General features: G+C 32.9%; 3 protein-coding genes across 3 annotated transcripts; 1 reads left to right on the top strand and 2 right to left on the bottom strand.

Moving 5' to 3' along the window:
* Positions 1-266: 266 nt before the first annotated feature.
* On the bottom strand, positions 267-17,913 carry LOC131634279 (uncharacterized). The gene is made up of 6 exons (XM_058904926.1): positions 17,710-17,913; positions 2,974-3,644; positions 2,757-2,898; positions 2,068-2,343; positions 1,882-1,989; positions 267-824 (listed from the first exon to the last, which is right to left on the bottom strand). Exons 2-6 carry the CDS (start codon positions 3,642-3,644, stop codon positions 414-416), a joined length of 1,608 nt encoding a protein of 535 aa, XP_058760909.1. The 5' UTR covers positions 17,710-17,913; the 3' UTR covers positions 267-413.
* LOC131634288 (uncharacterized) lies at positions 3,773-16,418 on the bottom strand. The gene is made up of 7 exons (XM_058904935.1): positions 15,165-16,418; positions 5,649-6,260; positions 5,252-5,574; positions 4,850-5,164; positions 4,673-4,772; positions 4,169-4,598; positions 3,773-3,777 (listed from the first exon to the last, which is right to left on the bottom strand). The coding sequence occupies exons 1-7, from the start codon at positions 16,416-16,418 to the stop codon at positions 3,773-3,775; spliced, it is 3,039 nt and encodes a 1,012-aa protein (XP_058760918.1).
* Positions 17,914-21,862: 3,949 nt separating the features above from the next.
* Positions 21,863-26,162, top strand: LOC131634273 (WAT1-related protein At4g08290-like). The gene is made up of 7 exons (XM_058904919.1): positions 21,863-22,155; positions 22,321-22,383; positions 22,521-22,637; positions 24,434-24,674; positions 24,960-25,118; positions 25,288-25,439; positions 25,635-26,162. The coding sequence occupies exons 1-7, from the start codon at positions 21,944-21,946 to the stop codon at positions 25,825-25,827; spliced, it is 1,137 nt and encodes a 378-aa protein (XP_058760902.1). The 5' UTR covers positions 21,863-21,943; the 3' UTR covers positions 25,828-26,162.
* The last annotated feature ends 750 nt before the right edge of the window (positions 26,163-26,912 follow it).

Here is a 26,912-nt window from a genome sequence, read left to right as displayed (position 1 = left end):
CTAATTGCTAAAGACTAATGTTTGAATACTCGCTTTATGAGGGATTTATTCCCTCGCTAATCAATGAGAACTAACCTGAAGTTATTGAAATTGTAAATTTCCTGACAAATGTATTTAATATTAAAACTAAATTTACTATATCATAATAAAAATAAATCAATATATGAAACAACATAAATAGTTTTAGTGAATATCATAAATATTCCCCAAATAGATACAAATAGTACTAAAATTAAGTTCTTAAGACTAAATATTAAAACCATAGTATTTTTTCGTTGACATTAAATATTACAACTACAAGTTCAAAAAAAGATCTTAAAATTAAGAAATTACAAGGAAAATAGTACTATCATTGTTCTTGAAACTAAGTCATGACAAACAAAAGTGAGTTCACTACAATTTAGTAGTGTATTTCAAGAAGTGGGTGGAGACGGATTTTGAGCCGAACGGTGAGGTTGATGACCTCCAGAAAAACTTTCCATAAATCGGAATAATTGTTCTCTAAGCAAACGTGAGTCTTCTTGTGATGCACGAATTAAATCCTCATGAGTCTTGAGTTTCTCTTTAAGGGTGTTGTTTTCAACAGACAAATCAGAAATAACAGTCTTCATGTGTTCATATTCAGTTAGTGAGATACCGTCAGATATGGAAGATCCAGATGACTTGTACTTTGCTGCTTCTGGTCCCAAACCATATATACGACCTTTCTTGTCCACTCCTCCAACAACATCTAAGAAGATAATGTTGTCAGATTGATGACTAGAAACATCATCTCCAGGTGCCTCTTGTGAGTCCCTCTCAATAATCCTTTTTTCATACTCATTCTGTAATTAACAATTAAGTAGATAGGAAAAATATAATCAGTCGAAACACAACATATCATAATATTAATAGTTCATAAGAACTCGCACAATCTTGTACTAGTAGGTAAATAGTTTGTGGCACGAGTTATGAAAAGAAAGTTAATTAATAAGTGATATAACAAGTGGGCATAAGCTTGAATAAGTGGCTATAAAAACTTACTGGAGTTTTTTTGTTTTTCAAAAAACATAAGTAAATTATACTTTCATGCTTCACATATAACATAAATGTACTAAGTGAACAATGAGTGTTAGTTTATGTCCTTCCAATCCTATCCAATTTCATGCTTATTTCTAATTCTTATTATAGTTATTTCTATGTGAACATTGTTTTGGGCATTGAGTGTTAAATTAAAATGCATCAGCAGGGATAGAAATTAAAAATATCTAGGCAAATGTTCATAAAATTTTATAGGATCTCAATAAATGAATGACTAAATAGAAAAAAACATAGATAAGCATTAGATTCTCCTACTTAGGATTGTGTGGAAAATATCTATCATCAACTTCAAAAATTAATGTATCCCTTGACTTTGTTAATGTAGCTTTTGAGAGAACAAATATTTCTTATGGCTGTAGTAACCTATCTAGTAATTTTGTTTTTGTTGCATATTATTTTATAACTCTTTATACTTTGGATCATATTGCCTTAGCAGAAAGCTGAAGCATTAGATTCAAACTGCCCAAACTCTAAGTCATATGAAATGTTGTTGTTAATAGTGTCCTTTTGTTGATTGTGTACTAAACGGCTTACAATATTATTAATGTTCAATCTGCCATCAGTAGTTTGAACTGATACCTAAGTACCTTAATATTAACCATTTGCAACCACTATATCACAGAGGACTTAATTTGCTTCATGTGGCTAAACTCATTCTTTGATAACACCACTCATTTTAGTAGATAAAAGCATTAATACACCATTTTAACATCATTATTACGAACATTATTTCATGCATTGGTACAACATAATATAACAACATTTAGTATAAACATTTTAGTTTATGAAATTGTAACTTACAGCAACCATCTCTGATTTTGAAGAAACCCACTTGTTTGGGTTACCCTTTACTCTGTGTGTCTTTTGAAATAACTCCCAACAAGTTGGATTTGTATCTGAGGATTTTTTCTAAAAAGAAAAAAAATATAAATCAATGTAAATTAAAATTGAAATATTTAACATTACCAAAGAAATTCAATTTCTTACTAGTCTCTTATAGTGCTCGGTTGTTGGAATTGATCCTCCTGTGTGTAGTGGGCCATCCGAAGATCTTCTATTATGAGTGTTAATTTGTGACTTTCTTTTCCACTTATCATCATTCCATTTTTCTTCTAATATCTTGCGCGTTTCAATAGGAATCCAATCACCCGGATCAATATTCTTTCTCACCCTATACATTGTGTTTGAGTATACATCAGAGGCTTTATGATCAAATATCTTCTTAATTTCTTCCTTGTGTTCAGGTAGCCACTTGTACTTTCTCTACAATATTGACAATATAAGTTAATATAAAAAATGTTAATATAACAAAATTCTGTTAGGTTCTTAAAACTTAAGAGTTCATCATTCTCGTCATGTATCAATGATATCAAAACTCAATATTTACATGGAAATAGGATGCATGCTAAGCCAACAATAGATGAAAAAAAATTCTCTGATACAAAACAAAACAGGATGCATGCTTAGCCTTTAAAATTCCTATTGGCATACTAGCCTTTAAAATGCCAAGCAAAATTTTCCATTGATACAGAAGGAAACAGGATGCATGCTTAGCAGCATCAAATTCAATATTTCCACTTAAAATATTTCCAAAATTTTAAAAGAAAGAAGTTTAATTTCAAACCATAGAATATATAAAAACTCTAGACAAATTGTTCATCCTTATCCTATTGTACCTCAAACTCTCCAAACCACAATTTGTTCACAACTTTATATTCATCATCGCCCTTCATTTCTCCATAGTTTGCCCAAGACACTACAAACTTACGTTTGATAATTTTTGCAATCTCACGCGTAGGCTGAATTGCAGGGTCAAATCTACAAAAAATTTAAATAAATTATAATATAAAATCATGATTTATTTATAAGTTAAATGAAGTTATTAAAACTTACGTCTTTTGTGGACCTGGACGAATCCAAATTCGTCCATCAGTAGGGTCCTTACTTCCAATTTGTGGAGGTGAATCGACATGGGATGATGATACATGTGGATCATCACCGGATGCAGCAGTTGATGGGACATGTGACAGACTAGGTGTAGAAGAAATAGGTGGACTAACTGAGGAGGAAATATGAGGGCTATGGGTGGAGTGCTGAAATTGAGAATCTGTGGCTCTATGAGATGTGGAAGAATTTGTAGGTTGGCCAACAATAGATGGTGACAAGGTAGTGGTACCTCTACCTCTTTCAAATGAAACATGAGGGCTAGGAGTTGAGTGTTGAAATTGAGAATGTGTGGCTCTTTGAGAAGTGGAAGAATTTGTAGGTTGGCCAACAATAGATGGTGACAAAGTAGTCGTACCTCTACCTTTTTCTGATGAAACATGAGGGTTAGGAGTGGATTGCTTTGTAGGTTGCCTATTTATAGTTTGTGACAAAATAGTGGTACCCTTAAATCTCTCGGGTGAAAGATGGGGGGTAAAAGTGGAATGAGGAAGTTCAGTATTTGTAGGCTGGCCATTAATAGATTGTGACAAAGTAGTAGTGGCCCTACCTCTCTTACCTTTACAAATACCCCTACCAATACCTCTTCCTCCACCCTTCGTTTTATCATTGTCCTCCATCTATAGACAAAAATAAAAACATCAAATTGATTAATGTACATAAATAAATAAAAATTAAAAAAAAGTACACACAAACAAACAATAATTTTCATGAATACGCATAAGAATAACACAAATATTAAATTAATTTATTCTTAAACAAGCAAAAAAACAAATAATATTTTTCATGAATAAATGATGCATAATACCATAATAATCATAATTGTCATCATCATCCCATCCATCTTCTTCCTCCTCCTCCCCCTCATCCTCTTTCTCCTCCTCATCCTCTTCCTCGTCTTCCTCCTCCTCTTCCTCTTCCTCTTCATCTTTCTCATCCCCTTCCTCCTCCTCCTCATCCTCATCCTCGTCCTCATCCTCATCCTCATCCTCATGGCACTGATGAAAATCATCATCATCATTTGAAATAACTATAGGTATTTGATGAACATCATCATCTTGATATGCATCAGTTGTTTCATGTTTGTTTTTTTCCATAGATTGAATGGTACTCCGTGCCTTGGTTTTTATGACTCCTAGCCAACCTTGTTGCCCTTCAGGAAATGATGTAAAGTAAACTTGGTCAGCTTGTTGGGATAATACAAAAGGATCATAATTTTGATATCTCCTAGATTTTTTAATCTCAACATTTCCATAGTCATCCATCTTTGTCCCTTGAGAACTAGGATCAAACCAATCACATTGAAATAAAACCACCTTCTTTGTCGGGTGACCAGTGTACTCTAGTTCGACAATGTCATTCAAAACTCCATAGTAATCATTTTCTAATGAATCAAATTGCCCTCCCCGAACACAAACATTGTGATTGGTTGTACTCATCCCTTCATTTCGAGATTTGATCACAAACTTGTAGCCATTAATAACATAACCAGACCATTTAACAACTTCTCTAATAGGGCCCCATGCCAAACTCCTTAAAAGCACATCGTCTATCATGTTCCTTGAATCAAGCACCTACATTAAACAATATTTTAAATTCAACCTAAAAAATTGAATGCACTAGACTTAAACTATAAATATTCACGTACATATGTTTTGAACCATGTTGGGAATGATGCGGAAACTTGCTTATCCAAATCAGTTTCATTCAACTGAGGATCTAACTCTCGTAACAAATCAGAGTGCATACTACACAAAGATGATACCCGTTAAACTTGACTTCATAAAATATACATGTGTGAAACTTTTAACTTTGAAATACTTACTCCAGGTAAGGTACCACTTCAGGACAATTTAAAAGAATATACAAGTGAGCAGCTTTCATTTCCTTATCATCCAAGGTAGAAGTGGTACTTTTTCCAAATGGACGGCCCGGGTAATTAAAGATTGACAATGGAGGACCCATTGAAAAATCCTCTCCCCCATCATCATTTCGTGGCACTCTTGTTCTCCTTGATGGAACATCGGGTGGATAGTAATAGGAAGCAAATGTGGACATCTCCTCTAATAAATATGCTTTACAAATCGAACCTTCAACACGAGCCTGATTCGTTACCTTTTGTTTTAAAGTTCGGATGAACCTATTGATCAAATCAAGAATATACTTGGTTAATTTCCTTATTTTTATTCATTTATCAAAGAAATTATAATAATGTTGAATAATTAACCTTTCAAATGGATACATCCATCTATATTGCACAGGACCGCCAACTCTTGCTTCATAAGCTAAATGAATAGGAAGATGTTCCATTGAGTCAAAAAAGCTTGGAGGAAATATTTGTTCTAATTTGCACATTATGATTGGAATGTTTTCCTCCAAACTACGCAATTTATCCTCTCTCAACAAAGATGACGTAATTTCTCTGAAGAATTGGCTGAATTCAGTCAGTGTATTCAAAATCGGCTTGAGTAAGGCTTTGAAGGCTAATGGTAGCAAACGTTGCATGAATACATGGCAGTCATGACTCTTCATGCCAAACAACTTTGCTTCCTTCAAGTCAACACATCTACTTAAATTAGAAACATAACCATCTGGAAGCTTAAGGTTTTAACCCATTCACATACAGCTACTCGTTGTTGTTTGGTTAATGTATATTGTGCCTTTGGTTTTACAAAGTTACCATTGCTGCCAGGTTGAAGCTCAAGTCCCCTACGCTTGCAATATTTTTTCAAGTCCCTCCTAGAGTTGAAAGTATCTTTAGTCTTACCTTTTGTATCCATTACAGTGAATAAAATATTAAGAAACACATTTCTCTCAATGTGCATTACATCGAGATTGTGTGGGAGAAGATGAGTTTTCCAATATGGAAGTTCCCAAAATATACTTCGTTTTGTCCAATGATGATCTACCCCATAGCCTGGTGGTTTACATTCTTTGGATTCTTCCGCACTAGGTAATTTTCTAACTTTTTCCCACACCTCTTGACCACTTAATCTTTTTGGAGGAATTGATGTCTCAACTCTACCTTTTGTAAATGCATTCTTATTCCTTCTATATGGGTGATTTTGTGGTAAGAATTGTCGATGACAATCAAACCATGAGGTTTTTTTACTATATTCAAGGGTGAATGCCTTAGAATTCTTCATGCAAATTGGGCAAGCTAGTTTTCCCATTGTCATCCAACCACTTAACATCCCATAGGCTGGAAAGTCGTTAATAGTCCACATTATTGCGGCCTTCATCAAAAAGTTTTGCTTCAAGGATGTTAGAACAAGATTTGTTCTGATCAATTATCTTAGTTTTGATGATAACAATAATATGAATTTTGCTTAAGATAATATGGTACTCTAATCCAATGCAATTTCCTTTTCAGGAAATATATAAAGAGTATGCATAATTCAGCGCTCAGAAGCTTTGACTCAGAAGGTTCAGCATGCAACATCAGAACATGGTCTGGCAAGACATCAGAAGATGGTCGAAGCAGAATCAGAACATGGATCTATGGAAGCATCAGAAGAACAAGAGATCAGAAGCACTGAAGTTCTGATGGTATCACGCTCAGAAGCACTTCAAGGTCAGAAGATCAGAAGATGCTTTGCACCAAGCTGTTTGACTCTGATGATATTCAAACGTTGTATTCACAAACATCAGATCAGAAGAAAGTACAAGTGGCAGGCTACGCTGACTGACAAAAGGAACGTTAGAAGCTATTAAAGGCAACGTCAGTAGACACAGCGTGAACAAGGCTCGAGGTAGTTGACAAAAGCGTATAACATTAAATGCGATGCTGTACGGAACACGCAAAGCATTAAATGCACTCAACGGTCATCTTCTCAAACGCCTATATATATGAAGTTCTGATGAGAAGCAAGGTTAACCAACTCTGAACAAAATTATTCTGAAAGACTTGCTGAAACTCTGTGCAAATCAAAACTCAGAATCTTCATCTTCATCAAAGCTCACTACATTGCTGTTGTAATATATTAGTGAGATTAAGCTTAAACGTTAAGAGAAATATCACAGTTTGTGATTATAGCTTTTAAGAAGCATTGTAATACTCTTAGAAAGATTACATTAAGTTGTAAGTAACTAGAGTGATCGTGTTGATCAGAATACTCTAGGAAGTCTTAGCTTGTGTCTAAGCAGTTGTAATTAGAGTGATCACGTGGTGGTCAGGATACTCTAAGAAAGTCTTAGCTTGTGTCTAAGCAGTTGTTCCTGGAGTGATCAGGTTGTGATCAGGATACTCTAGAAGACTTAGTTGCGGACTAAGTGGAAAACCATTGTAATCCGTGCGATTAGTGGATTAAATCCTCAGTTGAGGTAAATCATCTCTGCGGGGGTGGACTGGAGTAGTTTAGTTAACAACGAACCAGGATAAAAATAACTGTGCAATTTATTTTTATCTGTCAAGTTTTTAAAGCTACACTTATTCAAACCCCCCCTTTCTAAGTGTTTTTCTATCCTTCAATTGGTATCAGAGCGCCGGTTCTAAGGTGCAAGCACTTAACCGTGTTTAGAAAAGATTCAGGAAGAGAAAAACGCTTCACTAAAAGATGGCTGGTGAATCTCAAGCAAATCCACCTCCATCTACATCTGGCTCTGCTGAGCAACACAATGGAAACAATGGTTATACTAGACCACCAGTATTTGATGGTGAAAACTTTGAATACTGGAAAGATAAACTGGAAAGTTACTTTCTTGGTCTAGATGGTGATCTATGGGATCTTCTGATGGATGGTTACAAACATCCAGTAAATGCCAGAGGCGTAAAGCTGACAAGGCAAGAAATGAATGATGATCAGAAAAAGCTTTTCAGGAATCATCATAAATGCAGAACTGTTTTGCTGAATGCTATCTCTCATGCTGAGTATGAGAAGATATCTAACAGGGAAACGACATATGACATATATGAGTCCTTGAAAATGACTCATGAAGGAAATGCTCAAGTCAAGGAGACCAAAGCTCTTGCATTAATCCAGAAGTATGAAGCCTTCAAGATGGAGGATGATGAAGACATTGAAAAGATGTTTTCAAGATTTCAAACTTTGACTGCTGGATTGAGAGTTCTTGACAAAGGCTACACCAAGGCTGATCATGTAAAGAAGATCATCAGAAGTTTGCCCAGAAGATGGGGCCCAATGGTGACTGCATTCAAGATTGCAAAGAATCTGAATGAAGTCTCTTTGGAAGAGCTTATCAGTGCCTTGAGAAGCCATGAAATTGAGCTGGACGCAAATGAGCCTCAAAAGAAAGGTAAGTCTATTGCATTAAAATCTAATATCAAGAAATGCACTAACGCTTTTCAGGCTAGAGAAGAAGATCCTGAAGAATCAGAATCTGAAGAAGAAGATGAACTGTCTTTGATCTCCAGAAGGCTAAATCAACTCTGGAAGACCAAGCAAAGGAAGTTCAGAGGCTTCAGAAGTTCAAAGAAATTTGAACGTGGAGAATCTTCTGATGACAGAAGATCTGACAAGAAGAAGGCTGTCTGCTATGAGTGCAATGAGCCTGGACATTACAAGAATGAGTGTCCGAAACTTCAGAAGGAAAATCCCAAAAAGAAGTTTCATAAGAAGAAAGGTCTTATGGCAACCTGGGATGAATCAGAAGATGATTCAGATTCTGAAGATGAGCAGGCTAACTGTGCGCTGATGGCGACAGAAGATGACGGATCAGAATCTACATCATAATCAGATTCTGAAGAGGTATTTTCTGAACTTACTAGAGATGAGTTAGTTTCCGGTCTAACTGAACTTCTGGAATTCAAGTCTCAGATTAGTCTCAAATACAAAAAGCTGAAAAAGCTATTTGAATTTGAAACAAAGAAGCTTGAGTTGGAGAATTCTGAATTAAAAGAAAAACTTTTAAAATTATCCAATAATGTTGGATCTCCTTCTGATTCAGAAAAATCCACTCCTAGTCTAAACCATATTCTGAAAGAATATGATTTAAGTTTCAGGAAGTTCTTATCTAGAAGTATTGGCAGAAGTCAGCTAGCTTCTATGATATATGCTGTGTCGGGAAACAAAAGAGTAGGCATTGGTTATGAGGGTAAAACCCCATACAAACTTGAACCTGTTGATAAGATGAAAATCACATACAAGCCATTGTATGATGAGTTCAAGTATGGCCACTCACATGATATTAGGCACACATCACATGCACAGAAGTTTAACACTGTCACACATACTAAGAAGCATGTGACACAACCTAGGAAATATCATGAAACTCACATTAAGAATTATCATGCTATTTCTCCTATTGCTTACAATGTTAAACCCAAGTTCAATCAGAACTTGAGAAAATCTAACAAAAAAGGACCCAAGAAAATGTGGGTACCTAAGGATAAGATCATTCCTATTGCAGATATCCTTGGCTGCAAAAAGGACAAAGCACAACATGTCATGGTACCTGGACTCTGGATGCTCACGACACATGACAGGAAGAAGGTCTATGTTCCAAGACCTGGTGCTTAAGTCTGGAGGAGAAGTCAAGTTTGGAGGAGATCAGAAGGGCAAGATAATTGGCTCTGGAACTATAAAGTCTGGTAACTCTCCTTCCATTTCTAATGTACTTCTTGTAGAAGGATTAACACATAACCTCTTATCTATCAGTCAATTGAGTGACAATGGTTATGATATAATCTTTAATCAAGAGTCTTGCAAGGCTGTAAATCAGAAGGATGGCTCAATCCTATTTACTGGCAAGAGGAAGAACAACATTTATAAGACAGATCTGCAAGATCTTATGAGTCAGAAGGTGAATTGTCTTATGTCTGTTTCTGAAGAGCAGTGGGTCTGGCACAGAAGATTAGGTCATGCTAGTTTGAGAAAGATTTCTCAGATTAACAAACTGGATCTGGTCAGAGGACTCCCTAATCTGAAATTCAAATCAGATGCTCTTTGTGAAGCATGTCAGAAGGGCAAGTTCTCCAAACCTGCATTCAAGTCCAAGAATGTTGTTTCTACCTCAAGGCCATTAGAACTCTTGCACATTGATCTGTTTGGCCCTGTCAAAACAGCATCTGTCAGAGGGAAGAAATATGGATTAGTCATCGTAGATGATTATAGCCGCTGGACTTGGGTAAAATTCTTGAAACACAAGGATGAGACTCATTCAGTGTTCTTTGATTTCTGCATTCAGATTCAATCTGAAAAAGAGTGTAAAATCATAAAGGTTAGAAGTGATCATGGTGGTGAATTTGAGAATAGATCCTTTGAAGAATTCTTCAAAGAAAATGGTATTGCCCATGATTTCTCTTGTCCTAGAACTCCACAGCAAAATGGAGTTGTAGAACGAAAGAATAGGACTCTGCAAGAAATGGCCAGAACCATGATCAATGAAACCAATATGGCTAAGCATTTCTGGGCAGAAGCAATAAACACTGCATGCTATATTCAGAATAGAATCTCTATCAGACCTATTCTAAATAAGACTCCTTATGAATTGTGGAAGAATAGAAAGCCCAACATTTCATATTTCCATCCTTTTGGATGTGTATGCTTTATTCTGAACACTAAAGATCATCTTGGTAAGTTTGATTCCAAAGCACAAAAATGTTTCCTTCTTGGATATTCTGAACGCTCAAAAGGCTACAGAGTATACAATACTGAAACATTGATTGTAGAAGAATCAATCAATATCAGGTTTGATGATAAGCTTGGTTCTGAAAAACCAAAGCAGTTTGATAATTTTGCAGATTGTGATATTGATATATCAGAAGTTGCTGAGCCAAGAAGCAACGCATCAGAAGCAGAGCTTCTCAGAAGCAAAGAATCTGAAGATCAAGTATCAGCTTCTCTGAAGGATCTAAGCATTTCTGAAGAACCATCTGTCAGAAGATCATCCAGACTCATCTCTGGTCATTCAGAAGATGTCATTCTTGGAAAGAAGGATGATCCAATCAGAACAAGAGCATTCCTTAAGAACAATGCAGATTGTCAATTAGGTCTTGTATCTTTGATCGAGCCAACTTCTGTTGATCATGCTCTAGAAGATCCAGACTGGATAATTGCTATGCAAGAAGAACTGAATCAGTTTACAAGGAATGATGTTTGGGATCTTGTTCCTAGACCAGATGGATTCAATTTAATCGGTACAAAATGGATCTTCAGAAACAAGCCCAGAATGTGAAGATGAGAAGTTCTTATGTATGGGTATCTTCTGAAATAAAATTTGTTTTAAGAAGTTCTGATTGAAATCAATTAGAAATTTGTGATTCAGTTATTACTAACGTTTCATTGTCTAAGTTGATTCAGAATCTCTTTAAAAGCAAAACAGCTGTAACTGGCTATCCAGATGGTAAACACGTGTTCACTATTCCTGGACAAGCGTGCGTGTAGTTGAGGGTACGTCTACTTAGGTAACTGTGCAAATCACGTCTTTTGTCATTATTATCTCTCCTCACGTCACGTAACATTAAATGCTTTTCATCATTTACTCTCTTTCAGTTTTCTTTTTATATTCTTCAAACGTTTCTTTTCCCTCTTATATTTCTCTCACTTTGCATTCAGTTTCTTTATCGTTCTCTCTCTTTGCATTCATATCATAAACCCTAGCAGTTTCCAATATCTGCAACTTCATCATGAATCCATCGTCAAGCTCTGGAAATCAAGATAATGATCGGAAACAAAAGAGAAAGGCAACTGCTGAACCAGAAACCAAACCAAAAAGAGTAAGGATCACTCCCTCTTCAAAGACCTCCACCACCTCTTCCTCCTCATTCATCCTCTCGGAACCACCTTCCTCACCATCTGATATCTCCTCTCCTTCAACCCATCCATCAGATATTTCTTCATCTCTCTCACACCCTTTTCCCACCAGAACACCTAATCCCTATAGTGTTGCTCTTCCTGACTCCAGGTTCACTATCAACCCTCCAACCCCTACCACTCAATCATATTTGGAGCTTTTACATGCTGACGTAAATGGCTGGTTGGAGATTCTGGGTGCTGCTCACCTTAATCATCTGGATGAGTATGCTACAAGGAACCTTTGGAATACCTTTCGTCAGGATTTTCTGGCTAAGGCTACAGACACTCAGAGAAGGATTATGTCTGAAGCTCCTGGTGTTCGTGGTCTTTGGTTGGAAGTTGGTGAAAGCAGCCATCACCATCTCATCAGGAACAGAAGTGTTCTTGAAGGGAAGATACCAGCAGATGAGTTGGAAGAAGAAAATCTCTGCAGAGACATCGTGGTGTGGAAACCATGGTTTCCTGTGCTGACTGGAGATTTTCAGTGGCTGTTCAACTGGTTCAGAATGAACCCTTCTGAAAAAGCACCTCACATGGTCTTTCCAGTAGTGGTGTATTCTGCTGAAGTTGCTGGTCCTACTCCTCCAACAAATCTAGCAGCTATTCTTCAAGCATTGGAAGATGGGACTTCTGAGCTGCCTGAACAAGAATATGCTGAGGCTACTTCTGAGTCAGACTCAGATGAGGAAATGGAAGATGCACGAGCTGATGATCTCCCAGAAGATCACCCTGCTGAGATTGCTGTCCCTTTTGGCAGAAATTCAGGTGCCTCTTCTTCTGGTGAAACCTCAGCCCTGATGGAGACCTTGGAAACTCTTCATCAGAATCAAGCTATGCTGGCTTCTCGTTTGGATGCGCAAGAAACAGCCAATGCTGAGTTTCGCTCCTTCATGGCAAGGCAAGCTACAAGCACTGACGGGATTCATGATGTTCTGGCGCGGATTTTGCGTAGGCTAGGATCTTAGTCCTTTGGTCTTTGTAGTTGTCTTTCCTTGTTGCATCTGTTTTCCTGCATTCCTCTCCTGTAACCCTTCTTGTTGATTATCAATGAAAAACTTGTTTTTACATTCCAGTGTTTTATTTGTCGTTTTATACATCTGAATCTTTTAGAATATTCTTTTTGATGTTATGACAAAAAGGGGGAGAAGATAAATGATAAATGATTTGATTAATCTATCAGTTGCTGGGTAAAGCTCCCACACATTTACTAACAGAACTGCAAGTTCTATTTGGTTTAAGTGTTTTGCAGGTACAAAGAAGTGAAGAAAATCTTCAAAGCAAACACAAGAAGCAAAACCATAAGAAGCGTTATTCTGTAAAAAGAATAAGCTTATGGAAACTGAAGCAAGCTGAGTGCTGTCAAGCTTCAGAATCAGAAGCACTGAGAATAGAATTTGATCCAAAATTTGTCTATTTGCTTTGACAAAATTATATTTGCTCTGATACATTTTATGTTCTGACTCGTTCATGCTGACTTTTGTCGTTTAGTTTTTTGTTCTGTAACATTTCAGGATGTAGAGATGCTCTGATGATGCTCTGGTACATTCAACAATGTTCTGATACAAATCTAGCATGAAGCGATGTTGGAAGAAATTCAAAGCTCTGAAGCTATCCGAGGGAAGCAGAAATCAGAAGCTGTGAATGTTCTAAAGATCCAGAAAACTCAAGTTCTGAAGCTGTCCTAAATGGAAGCAGAAATCAGAAGCTGTGAATGTTCTGAAGATCAAAGAAATTCAAGTTCTGAAGCTGTCCTAGATGGAAGCAGGAATCAGAAGCTGGGAATGTTCTGAAGATCAAAGAAATTCAAGTTCTGATGCTGTCCTGAATGGAAGCAGGAATCAGAAGCTGTGAGTGTTCTAAGGATCTAAAGAAATTCAAGTTCTGAAGCTGTCCAATGGAAGCAGAAGTCAGAAGCTATGAATTCTCTGAAGACAGAAGCTTATGTGATCGTCTCTACCGAAATAATCAGGGAAGTCTTTTATTAAAGTTCTTCGAGTATTTATTTCAGGGGGAGATTATTTATCTCAGGGGGAGATTGTTAATCTCAGGGGGAGACATATTCACATGCTTATGTTATAGCTGTGTAATTTGTCTTTTGCCGTCTGTTCTTTCTGATCGCAAATTCATATCATTTATATATGTTTTTGTCATCATCAAAAAGGGGGAGATTGTTAGAACAAGATTTGTTCTGATCAATTATCTTAGTTTTGATGATAACAATAATATGAATTTTGCTTAAGATAATATGGTACTCTAATCCAATGCAATTTCCTTTTCAGGAAATATATAAAGAGTATGCATAATTCAGCGCTCAGAAGCTTTGACTCAGAAGGTTCAGCATGCAACATCAGAACATGGTCTGGCAAGACATCAGAAGATGGTCGAAGCAGAATCAGAACATGGATCTATGGAAGCATCAGAAGAACAAGAGATCAGAAGCACTGAAGTTCTGATGGTATCACGCTCAGAAGCACTTCAAGGTCAGAAGATCAGAAGATGCTTTGCACCAAGCTGTTTGACTCTGACGATATTCAAACGTTGTATTCACAAACATCAGATCAGAAGAAAGTACAAGTGGCAGGCTACGCTGACTGACAAAAGGAACGTTAGAAGCTATTAAAGGCAACGTCAGTAGACACAGCGTGAACAAGGCTCGAGGTAGTTGACAAAAGCGTATAACATTAAATGCGATGCTGTACGGAACACGCAAAGCATTAAATGCACTCAACGGTCATCTTCTCAAACGCCTATATATATGAAGTTCTGATGAGAAGCAAGGTTAACCAACTCTGAACAAAATTATTCTGAAAGACTTGCTGAAACTCTGTGCAAATCAAAACTCAGAATCTTCATCTTCATCAAAGCTCACTACATTGCTGTTGTAATATATTAGTGAGATTAAGCTTAAACGTTAAGAGAAATATCACAGTTTGTGATTATAGCTTTTAAGAAGCATTGTAATACTCTTAGAAAGATTACATTAAGTTGTAAGTAACTAGAGTGATCGTGTTGATCAGAATACTCTAGGAAGTCTTAGCTTGTGTCTAAGCAGTTGTAATTAGAGTGATCACGTGGTGGTCAGGATACTCTAAGAAAGTCTTAGCTTGTGTCTAAGCAGTTGTTCCTGGAGTGATCAGGTTGTGATCAGGATACTCTAGAAGACTTAGTTGCGGACTAAGTGGAAAACCATTGTAATCCGTGCGATTAGTGGATTAAATCCTCAGTTGAGGTAAATCATCTTTGCGGGGGTGGACTGGAGTAGTTTAGTTAACAACGAACCAGGATAAAAATAACTGTGCAATTTATTTTTATCTGTCAAGTTTTTAAAGCTACACTTATTCAAACCCCCCCTTTCTAAGTGTTTTTCTATCCTTCAAAGGAAACATCATAAGTCATAACTCCATCGTCCCATAACATTTTCAATTCATCTATCAAAGGGCGCAAATACACATCAATGTTCCTCTTTGGGTTGGATGGGCCAGGAATTATAATGGTCAAGAACATAAACTCTCTTCTCATGCACATCCAAGGTGGCAAATTATATGGAGTGATAATCACAGGCCAACAAGAATAAAGTTTGCCTGTTTTGTCAAATGGAGCAAATCCATCTGAACACAAGCCTAATCTAATATTTCGAGGATCTCGAGCAAAGTTGGGCCATGTTTCATCAAAGTGTTTCCAAGCTTCTGCATCTGACGGGTGAGATAACGAACCATTCTCCCTTGGATTCTCACGATGCCATCTCATTTCACGAGCTGTTTGTAATGAGGAATATAAGCGTTGTAGTCGCGGAACAAGTGGGAAGTACCACATAGTTTTTCGTGGAACTAATTTATCATGTCCCCGTCTTCTAACATGCGTATATCGCTCCTCTCCACATATTTTACACTCTTTGAGTGTGTCATCCTCCTTATAATACAACATACATCCTTTCACACAACAATCAATTTTTAAACTCGCCAGCCCTAGTTCAGCAATCGATTTCCTTGCTTGATAAAAACTTGTAGGCAGACAATTATTCTTTGGCAAAGCATTTCCCATAAATTGCATCCATCCATTGAAACAACCTTCAGACAACCCATAGTCTGCTTTCAAACTTAATGCTGTTAAAGATGCTGACAACACGGAGTATCTATCACAACCATCCCATAAAGGTGATCGTGCTGCTTTCAACATTTCAAAGAACTTTTCTGCCTCTTCATTAGGATATTCTTCCATTATATCCTCTTCGTCTTGACCTTCTTGCTCTACATAGTTTCCAATTTCTGGTCCTGCGGCATCCATTACTAACTGCTCATAATTATCAAACATTTCCCTCTGGCCTCTACTTCCATAATATGACTGACTAACAACCACTGGAGGAATTGGGGGAATCGCCTCACCATGGTTTGTCCAATGATAATAATCACTCATGAATCCCCTCCTACATAGATGTTCCTTCACTTCTTCTGGATTTCCAAATTTCATACATTTGTAATTCTTACACGGGCATCTAATATTCCCTCCTCCAATATTATTTTTATCTTGTGCCAAAGCAAACATAATAAACTCATGAACTCCAATATTAAATTCTGCAGTGATATTCTTATGACAATCAACTCTATTATTCATCCACTTTCTATTTTCAGGTACTTCCATTTCTGATGCATTAATTACACAATGAAGAATTAATCATCGATCATGTATCACTTCAAAGTTTAACATCAAATATATAGAAATATAATGGAAGCTATAAGGATTTGCATGTTAAAAGCACAAAAAGAAGTAAATATATAACCCCTGACATAGCATATTTGTATAAACAATTTAAGTAATTTCTTATTAAATGAGCTATTTTGGAGAGCTAAAATGCTTATGATCATAAGCTGTTTATCACAACTAATTGCTAAACACACGTATAGGCATGTTATCTATTTACAAGTATAATCAAATATATATATATATATATATATATATATATATATATATATATATATATATATATATATATATATATATATATATATTCACTTTCTAAAAGTGAGATTTGGATAAACTTCAATAAAAATACTCAAATACAAGAATCAAGTGTTGCAAAAACATGAATCACTAGAGTGAAATATGTTTTAAAAATAGTCAAATTAGATTGGATATTGATTGAAAGGGTTATTGACTTCTTGCTTCATAATTCATAAGAATTTTTTTATTAGTAAAGGAACATTTATCTTAATTGAGAAGCTTTTATAAGTTAATAAAAACATGGTTCCATGTCCCATTATTGGAGAAAGGTTGTGTAACCAATATGCTTATGAATAAGCTAAACTAGGTGAGTTGTAGCAACCTGTAAACTATGACACTGATAAAAATATTTCTGCAATGTTTAATTTATCTCTCAACTTCTAAATTGAATGCTATGGTTTTTTTGTCTTTGCAAATTCTTTTTTTTATAAAAGTTGGTAGTTGCTGATTGTTGGAAATTTTAAAAAAAAAACGTAAAAGGGGCCAGCTTCATCCTAAGAAAAATATTATGAAAACTTGTTGTTTTAACTCTAAACACCATTAAAGTATATACCATTAAATATTCTCATTAAACACCACAAAGTTAAAAGTCAGCATCTACCTCTACCCAAACATAATAGTTAAAACACCATAATCTAATCAAAATTAAAAATCCTGCTTCAGACTAAATAACTTTGACAGAGTCACAAAGGACCACCAAACAACTCTACTGATAAAATTGATAAACAACAGAATCACAATATGAAACTACCACTCCTGATCACCTTAATCTCGGTATTGAATCTAAAACAACACCAGCACTTATCAAATAAAGAAAAACAAAACCAAAACCAATAAACCTTATTTCAACAAAACTCAGCACACGCAAAATTAGTTTCTTATTCGTTTACGGTCTACAAAAGAGAAAAAAAGATTAGATTGGATTGCATACCTTGAAAACGTGAATCTTTGCGGTTTCTGGGTTTTTCGTTATTGATTTATTTGCCCTAACAAACCTTCTTTCTTTCTTGATTGCTTGAGAGAGGAACCGTGAGTGAGAAATTTCTTCTATGTTGTTTCGGTTAGAGCTTGAAGCTGGGTTCCGCCGTTTTGCTTACCTTAACCAGCTTCTGCTTCTAAGTGTAATAGGGTTTTAGCATTTGTCATTTTTGGTTTTTTTAAAATATTATTAATTTAGAATTAAAATTAATTTATAAGTGAGAGGGAGATATGAGAGGGAAATGAAAATTTGTCAAAAATGATAAAGAGATGACGGAGGGAAATTGAAAACAAAATTAGATTAGCTTTATTTTTACTCAAATTCATTATGTTATATATATTAACTAAATCAATATGTAAATAAAATAATCTTTCTATATTTTGTATCATTGAAATCTCCTTTAGTTTTTGGCTAATTCTTATTTTAATTATATAAATTTTGATCTATCAATTTTTAATTTTTTTATAATGAATTTTTATATACTTATGTATAAAATAGAAAAACATATGTATTATTATAAATATTTTTTATAATTGAAAAAAATAAATATTTGTATCTATTAAAGATTTTTTTTAAAATTTATATCTATATGTTTATTAAAAAAATATATTAATAAATTTGGGACAAAGATACCAAAATAATTTTAAAAAAATATAATTATTTTTTAATTTTAAAAAATGCCCACAAGTTATCGGAACGAATTTAATCTTTTATATAACAACAAAAAAATATAAAACAATTCCCTCACAAAATTTGTCACTAATAACCTGTTACACATTTATGAGGGAATTTGTGACTGAATGATTAGGGAGGGATAAAATTCATCTTAGAATTCCTCCCTAAATTTTCTCTTACCAAATTTGTGAGGGAATTTATGAGGGATTTTTTATGACGGAATAAATATGCCGTAAATATATTTGTTTATATGTGTGCGTGACTTTTCAGCTATGTATACAACTTTCCCTCACAAAATCCTTCAGAATTAGTGAGGGATTTACTTCCCTCCCTAATTTCCCTCTCTAAATTCAATTTTTTTAGTAGTGAATTAAGCCCAATATTATTTCCACACTTAATGCAAAAATAATACTTCCACTTAAATTCCATTAAAATAAAATCCGATTATTTTAATATACCAATTTATTACTCAATGTCTCATATTTCCGGTCTAATCTTAATTATTCGGAAAATTTCCAAAACGCTAAACATTAACTCATTAATATTTTTAATACTAAAAATATTAAAATCTTCTATTAAATATCGATCAGCTATTCTGAAATAATACTGACTAAATCGTCCCAAAATGCGAAAATTTCAATAAATGTCTCAATAAATAAATAATTTTATTCTTTATATTATTTTTCCGACTATCCGACTAAAATCCGACATTAACTTAATAAATCCAAATACGTCTCTTAAAATAATACCGACCATCCAAATTCGACTAAATCCAATATTTAAATCCTTTAATAATTTAATTAACCAATTAATAAAATTCGGGGCGTTACAGAAAGCATCTACTCCAATATCCTGAATCATGTCTTCTAGAGTATCGTTCATAAATTCATCATCTTCAACTGTATGTGACTCGTTTTTTGTCACTTCATTACGCCATACCCATTTTGTGTAATTTTGAATAGTTCAATGACAACCTTAATGATTGAATATATCACGCATTGGATATTTTTGTATATTTCGACAAATTTTACAAGGACACCAAAAAAATTCCCTTATTGTTAGGAAGTTTTTTCTCGACAAAATCAAGAAATTTTATCACTCCATTCTCATACTCTTTACTTAATCTATTGTCTTTCATCCAACTAAGTTCCATAATCAGATAAAGCTTCTTAAAATAAAATAAAAATAGTACACAACCAACAAAAATGAACATTTAACAACAAATAACAACTAAAAATACCTGAACAATAACAATACAGTAAATCGTTTGATTCTAAAAAACCATAATAACAACAACAACGACATCAACAACAACGACAACAACATCAAAGACAAAAACAACAACAGTAATGGAGAATTTGTACATACAAAAGTATGATGATTAGAGGATTGAGGTTCGAGCTTCCTTCCTTTTCGGAGAAAAGTGTTGGTTTGAGGTTTGAACTTCATTCCTCCTTAGAGAATGATGATGTTCTTTCGTTTACTGGAGAAGAATGGTGTTATTTGGTTCACTAGAGCTCCAAAAGTGAAATGAGACTTAACATTAACTCTGAAGGAATAAAAAAATTAGAGAGTTTTTATATCGACTTTCTTAAAAACCGAGGAAATATATCCGACGTAAAATCTATAAAAAATAAAGACGTATTTTTTGGTTCTAAATGATTAAAAAAATTAGAGTTATTATCTCGGTTTTCTAAAAAGCGAGGAAAGATATCCGACGTATATTATATAAAAAATAAAAACGTCTTTTTGGTTTTAAATAAAACATAAAATTGCAGGAGCGGGGAATCGAAGCTCAAACACTGAATAACTTGTTATGCCAGTTTTGTAAAAAATCGAGGAAAAAGATTAAATTTTGTTATGAAATGGTGCGTTCCATGTCATTGAACCTCGGTTTTTTAATAGCTGAGATGAAAGATTTGTCATAAAATATATTATTTATAGTAGAGATCGATGTAAACATTTTATTATTTAAAAAAATTAAAACATGTAAATGACTAACTTATTACAAATATTTAAATTAAAATCTCCCATGCTCCAAAAGTTATTATTGATTCTAAATGAATCTTATTTTTAGATGTTGTTGGTAACTAAGGATCTAATTGTGAACTCTTAAACAACTTTTTCTCTTAAATCGGCTCTATAGAATATATTTTCAAACTCCAATGCTCAAGTTAGTGAATAAAAGTGTGAAGTTTTATGTTAAAATATTGTGTACTTGTAATTGATTTGTCTTTTAATTTTTATAGTGGGTTCTTAATGTTTGAGGATCCAGAACTTTTTTGAAAGATACTTGTTGCAAAGAACAATTGTAAGTGAACCGCGGGGTCTTTATATCCAATGACCTATAATAGCAGGGCGACCCAATTTATTCGGTTATGTTTGACAATATATATTTTAATCTTATAACTTATAGTTTATGGTTTATAAGTTCATGTAATAATAAAAGATTTGTTTAGTAGCGGTTTTTTCATCATGAATTTATAGCCTATTTTATTAATTTATATCTTATTTTTCAGAGCTATTTCAAGTACCATTTTAGCTTAAAATTTATTTTTCAGACGCTATTTTAAATATCATTTTAGCTTATAGTTTATATCTTATATTTTTTCTTTCTTTTTTATACCTATTCGTTTAAACAAAACTCACTACTATTCTTTATAATTTTTTTTCATTTAAAATACAATAAATTATATATTAATTTCTTTTATGTCATTTTAATTTATCTACTAATTAAACTGCTAATTTTACCAAACAGTTCAATTAACTTATTAATTATAAATCGTCAGCCATCAACTATAAACTATAAACTTTCAATCATCAATCATGCAGTCATACACTATAAACTATCATATAGCTTATAAATTAACTGTTATTTTTCTCAATCAGAACCTAAATGTATCACCTATATTTCCTCTAACAAATATGATATGTGTGAGCTGGATATGCCCCAAACCAAAACACTTGCTATAAAAGTATTCACATAATAAAATTATAATTATATCTCTTTATATACTTCCTTTAATTTATTTTCATTTTATTTCTCCAATAAATATGCATGCATACAAAGTCTAATATGAATACTCTCTGTCTGTTGTTAGAATCAAAGTCAAAGTCAAATCTCCTTAACAGCTGTTGCACCTTTTCTTAAAAGACCAATTCGTGGTACAGAAAATGGAATCTGACTCTCAAATCTCAATTATAGTAAAAGACACAAAATGGCCGTATTATTCTCTTATTTTTAGAATTTTTATTTATTTAGTTTAAAGTCTAAACTATTTGGTGATAAACAATGATCAACTAGTCTTTCTAATAAACTATCACAATCACACATACTTTCAGTCTCAAACACACACCAACTATTGCAGGCTCACCTAAACTCAACGATCATTGTTGTAATTCATATACTTTTGCTTTTAGTGTGTATAAAAGGAACACCATCCATATAACAATCCACACCAAGCATTTTTCTTATCTCTAATTCTTTCTTTGATGATCTTTATTAGTCACTATGAGTGTGAAAAATCAGTTTATTAGGTTAACCCTTCTATTAAGTAATGCTAAGCCATACCTTTTAATGATTGGCCTTCAATTTGGTATGGCTGGTAATTATATCTTTGGCAAGGACTTTCTTAACCGTGGGATGAGCCGTTTTGTGTTTATAGTTTATCGTAATGCCATGGCTGCGGTCGCTGTTGCCCCTTTCGCTTTCTTAATTGAAAGGTATCCTAATGCGTTAGTCGCACTTGTATGAGTTTCTGATGGCTATTGTAATTTTATTTACAGAACAAAAAAAAAAAGATAGTGACAGAAGAAATTTATTTGATCAATAAGGTGTGATTCAATTATGGCATTATATTTCTAAAAAAAGTTGTAATTTATTTTCAGGAAAAGTAGGCCCAAGATGACTCTCCCTGTCTTTCTACAAATACTGATGCTGGGATTTCTTGAGTAATAATCTTTCTACATATATAGATAATGATTTAGAAGAATATTTTTGGGAAGATTATATTGTTTTTTTTCTTCAGGATAATGTTTTAAATATCATGATATATAACCTTGTTAATTATATGGTTAATTATGAGCAGGCCAGTTTTTAACCAAAGCTTCACTTACTTGGGGATGAAGTATACTTCAGCTTCATTTACATCTGCTATTATGAACGCGGTGCCCTCTATCACCTTTCTGCTTGCAGTCATAGTTCGGTAATTAACTATATATAATTTATCAATTTCATTTGAACTATATATAATAATGTTTACTTTAATTAAAATGATATTAGTAACCACTTGGCAACTGTTTAGAGATTCTAAAGTTATATAAACACAAGCTCAAGTTCTAATTAAGTTTATATTTTTTAAAAAACCTAATACAAATGATTATTTAAATAAAAATGAGATTATTATGAATGATAATGGATACATACTATAGTACCATTTTTTTATATAAAGAGTTAAAAAAGTTGTCTATTTTTTTCTTTAATTTTTTATATTCGTGTTTGGCTCACATGAGTATATAAATATTCATATTAAATTTAATATCTAAATTTTTATTAAAAATAAATTGGTTATTTTAAATATCATATTATTTTAATTTTTTTACATTTAAATATTCTTTTAAAATATATTATTATTGAATTATAAAATAAAAAATAAATAAATTCCTTTATTTATAATATTATAATAAAAAATTTATAAACTTAAAAATCTGGTAGCTTTTAAATTTTATATAAAATTATATGCTATATTAATTATTTTATCTTGTTATGATAATTAAAGACTTAAAAAATAATACAAAACTTTATATCTAATGTTTAAATATTTATATATTTCTACTCAAAAAGTAATTTAATTTAATAAATAAAAAAATAAATAATTATTTATTTAAGTATAACATAAATTTTATTTACAATGCTAAAGTTTATATTTTTATTAACATATTCACATAGTATTTGAAAAGATGTGATAAATAAATTTTATATCAAAATAATTGTGATGATTTTTTAAAATTGATATACAAATAATTTTATATAATTGTACAAATTAAAATATGATTTAAATAATTATACTTTAGTTGGACTTTTATGTTAATTGTGGTTTTGTTTTTTATTTCATAATCTTAAGAGTGCATTCCAATAACAAATAATAAGATAAAAGACCTAAGGTCTAATTCGAGGGGTCAAATTAAAAAAAGCCTTATACAATAAAGTTCAATAATTGTGTCTCATATAATAAACGAATTTTTCTTGGCCTCTTTATATTTTTATTTTTTAGGAGATCTAAATAAGAGATTTAAAATCTAATTTGTTTGAAATAAAATCTTTAGTTTTTCTAAAATTAAAAAAAATAATTTTTTTAAATAAATAAATAAATCATATTTTTTCAAAAATTATAAAAATCTATCTTTTTTCGAATACTAAATAATTGATCTTTTTTTCGAAAAAAATTGTTTTTTCCAAAGTCAAAAATATTATTTTTTTCCGAAATCAAAAAAATCGATTTTTTTTCCTAAAACCAAAATATCTATTATTTTCAGAAATAAAAATTGTTTTAAAATTAAAAAATCGTTAGTTTTTCGAAAATAAAATATTAGTTATTTTGGAAACAAATAAAAAAAGAAAGTCGGATTTTTTTGGAAAATAAATAAATCGATTTTTTTTGTTTAATTTTAAAAAAAATATTTTTTAAAAAACAACTTTGTGAAAATGTTTGGGGGATTGGAGCCTTACTTAAACTTTGTGAGCCTTTAGTTTAGTTTAGAGGTCTTATTCATTTAGGTCTATAACTTTTGGAGGTCTTAAAAGTTTCGCCCCAACTCCCTAACAGGGCAACTTTAGACCCCACTAAACCATAATTAACATATAATAATTTAACTAAAGTAAAATTCTCCTTTTAACTTAAAAATTAAATTTTATAAAAATTACTAATTCATAAAATACTCTAATAGAATATGCAACCTATGAAAATTATGAATTGATTAATATTGATGGGTAATTGATTAGGTTGGAGCGTGTTAAATGCAATGATATTCGAAGTCAAGCCAAAGTGATTGGAACATTAGTAACCTTTGGTGGCGCTTTAGTAATGGCAATTTACAAAGGACCTAGCTTCAACATTTTCCATTCTGAAACCACAACTCAGAAGCAAAATGGAACTCAAGAACTATCTGATAACCACCAAACATCTGGAGCTCTTTATATACTAATGGGTGGTGTTGCTTTATCTTCTTTTTACATTTTGCAGGTAAAAAAAACACAAAAACAAAAGAGAAAATGGGTGATGCACTGACGGTCACTGTAAAAAAGTTTTACACTCACGACCATGAATCCCAACAAATCATACTGTTATGTTTAAATTACTGAGATGACATGGCAATTTGTTACAACTTTATTGGATGACAGTGTAAACTTTTTTTACAGTATCCGTGCATGTCCATTAAACCCAAAACAAAAAGCACTATTTAATTATTTTCAATTGGATTAATAGTAATAATTTTAATGAATATTGTTTGTATGAATTTGACTGCAGTCAATGACATTAAAAAGATATCCAGCCGAGCTATCATTGGCAACTTTAATATGTTTGGTGGGAGGAGCACAGGCTACTGCGGTGGCACTAGTGGCGGAGCGTCACTCAAATGCTTGGGCCATTGGTTGGGATTATAGGCTCTATGCTCCTCTTTACACGGTTTGTACAAATTCTATTGTTTTTTTTGTCAAACGATACAAATTTCTTAATAAATAGGATGTTGCGACTTGCGAGAATTGAATGTCTCTGCTCAACTATTAACTGAACTAGTAACAGGCAATTCAACTGATCTTATTAGTTATTCTGTTTTATAATAATTTTGATGTAGGGAATAGTTAGTTCAGGAATTGCATACTATGTTCAAGGAGTGGTGATGCAAAGCAGAGGTCCAGTATTTGCCACAGCCTTTAGTCCTCTTTGCATGATCATTGTTGCTGCTTTGGGCTCCTTTATATTAGGAGAAAATCTATATCTTGGAAGGTTTATTTCTATTTCTAATAATTTATTTAATCCGTTTTGATTTTAATCTACAGTTTCATATATTTACAAAATAGCCTTGTTATTTTTTATATTAATAGATTACTTAATAATATGGATTGTTACTAGTTGAGTTAGAAAATGTGAACTATCCGTGTTATTTTCTATATTAACACATTATTTATGAATGAACTGTAGTATAATTGGAGCAGTTATAATCGCATTTGGCCTTTACACAGTGGTGTGGGGAAAAGCCAAAGACTATTTAGAATCATCAACCATAGAAGGAGACACAAAATCAATGCCAATTACTATAAATAATGATCCCAAAATTGATATTATTGCTGTCAATTTGGAGAAAGAAACCGAGTTGAATGTTACAAATGCATGAGGAAACTTCCATGAAGGCAGAGCATTTGCCTCTATTCAAATTAGAATGTCCAAAGATTCTTAGCCTGTGGATATTTGTCACACATTGTAAATGTTCCGTACTAATGTTGAGTATATATGCAAAAAGCCACGTTGGATATGTAAACTGTGTAAATGGTTAAAGCATTGAGGAATCAAAGATGCATGTTTATGCTCTTTGATATTCAAAAGATGAATTTTGTAATTGTGTTTGGTACTAAAGGAAAATATTGGAGAGTTTATTAGGGCCTATTATTGTTGTATCTCTTGTAATTGGGCCTTACTTGTTTTTGGAATAGGCCAGTCCATTTTTGTTTACTGTTATTAGTTTGTTTCTGTTTGAATTATTCTCAAGCACAAGAAAACTTGAATGTTCTTAAGCAACAAATTCCTATCAGTTGAATATAACTAGATTCGAAGAACAATGTCTATAAAATGGATCTAGTCAAATGTTTGGATATAACATGTCACATAATTGTAGTCGTTACAGAGAATGATATGATCATTAACCTCAAATATTTTCTTTTAATAAAAACTACAAGATATGAATTATACATTTATATACTAGAGTTTGTTGAAAGAAATAAAAGTAGTTTATGATGTCAAGTAGATGAATAATATGAAAGAAGTTCATATTATATTCCTTTGAAATTGGGCAGTCAAACACGACTCTAAAGGAAGATAATGATTTCTTGTGTTGAAAGAATAAAACTACTAATGGTTATCGAAAGAGTAAAAGTAGAAGAAAGAAGTACGACTTCTTCTTCGTACACTTAGTTATAAAATGTTAAATTGGCTATTTCTACATCTTGGGTATATGATATCAAATGTTTTTTTTTTCAATAAGCAATTGATATATAAGAAATGCACTAGGGGTGCAACCCTTACAAAAACGACGACCCTACAAAAAACGGATCACAGTCCGACTAAGGGAGCCTTGTACCAATCATAAAAATTGGCAAAAGCTTGGCTTGAGAACAACCAACTCCAAGAGGAAAAAATAACATTGTTATAAACCCATTCAAAACTATAAGGTTTGTTATCAAACACCATGGTATTTCTCATACA

The sequence above is a fragment of the Vicia villosa genome, unplaced genomic scaffold (genome assembly GCF_029867415.1).
Source record: "Vicia villosa cultivar HV-30 ecotype Madison, WI unplaced genomic scaffold, Vvil1.0 ctg.001278F_1_1, whole genome shotgun sequence".
Classification (NCBI taxonomy): Eukaryota; Viridiplantae; Streptophyta; class Magnoliopsida; order Fabales; family Fabaceae; genus Vicia; species Vicia villosa.
Note: the sequence above shows the minus strand (reverse complement) of the source record. Positions and strands in the feature narration are given on the sequence as shown.

What these genes read in the sequence shown, in the direction of transcription:
- LOC131634273 (XM_058904919.1), top strand. Translation starts at nt 21,944, where the DNA reads ATGAGTGTGAAAAATCAGTTTATTAGGTTAACCCTTCTATTAAGTAAT. An exon ending in CTGCTTGCAGTCATAGTTCG is followed by an intron (nt 22,638 to 24,433) that starts GTAATTAACTAT and finishes GTAATTGATTAG; the next exon opens with GTTGGAGCGTGTTAAATGCA. An exon ending in GAAAATCTATATCTTGGAAG is followed by an intron (nt 25,440 to 25,634) that starts GTTTATTTCTAT and finishes AATGAACTGTAG; the next exon opens with TATAATTGGAGCAGTTATAA.
- LOC131634279 (XM_058904926.1), bottom strand. Translation starts at nt 3,644, where the DNA reads ATGGAGGACAATGATAAAACGAAGGGTGGAGGAAGAGGTATTGGTAGG. An exon ending in TGTGGTTTGGAGAGTTTGAG is followed by an intron (nt 2,344 to 2,756) that starts GTACAATAGGAT and finishes TCAATATTGTAG; the next exon opens with AGAAAGTACAAGTGGCTACC. An exon ending in CCGAGCACTATAAGAGACTA is followed by an intron (nt 1,990 to 2,067) that starts GTAAGAAATTGA and finishes TTTTCTTTTTAG; the next exon opens with AAAAAATCCTCAGATACAAA.
- LOC131634288 (XM_058904935.1), bottom strand. Translation starts at nt 16,418, where the DNA reads ATGGAAGTACCTGAAAATAGAAAGTGGATGAATAATAGAGTTGATTGT. An exon ending in CCAAACAACAACGAGTAGCT is followed by an intron (nt 5,575 to 5,648) that starts GTATGTGAATGG and finishes GTTGACTTGAAG; the next exon opens with GAAGCAAAGTTGTTTGGCAT. An exon ending in GAAGTGGTACCTTACCTGGA is followed by an intron (nt 4,773 to 4,849) that starts GTAAGTATTTCA and finishes ATCTTTGTGTAG; the next exon opens with TATGCACTCTGATTTGTTAC.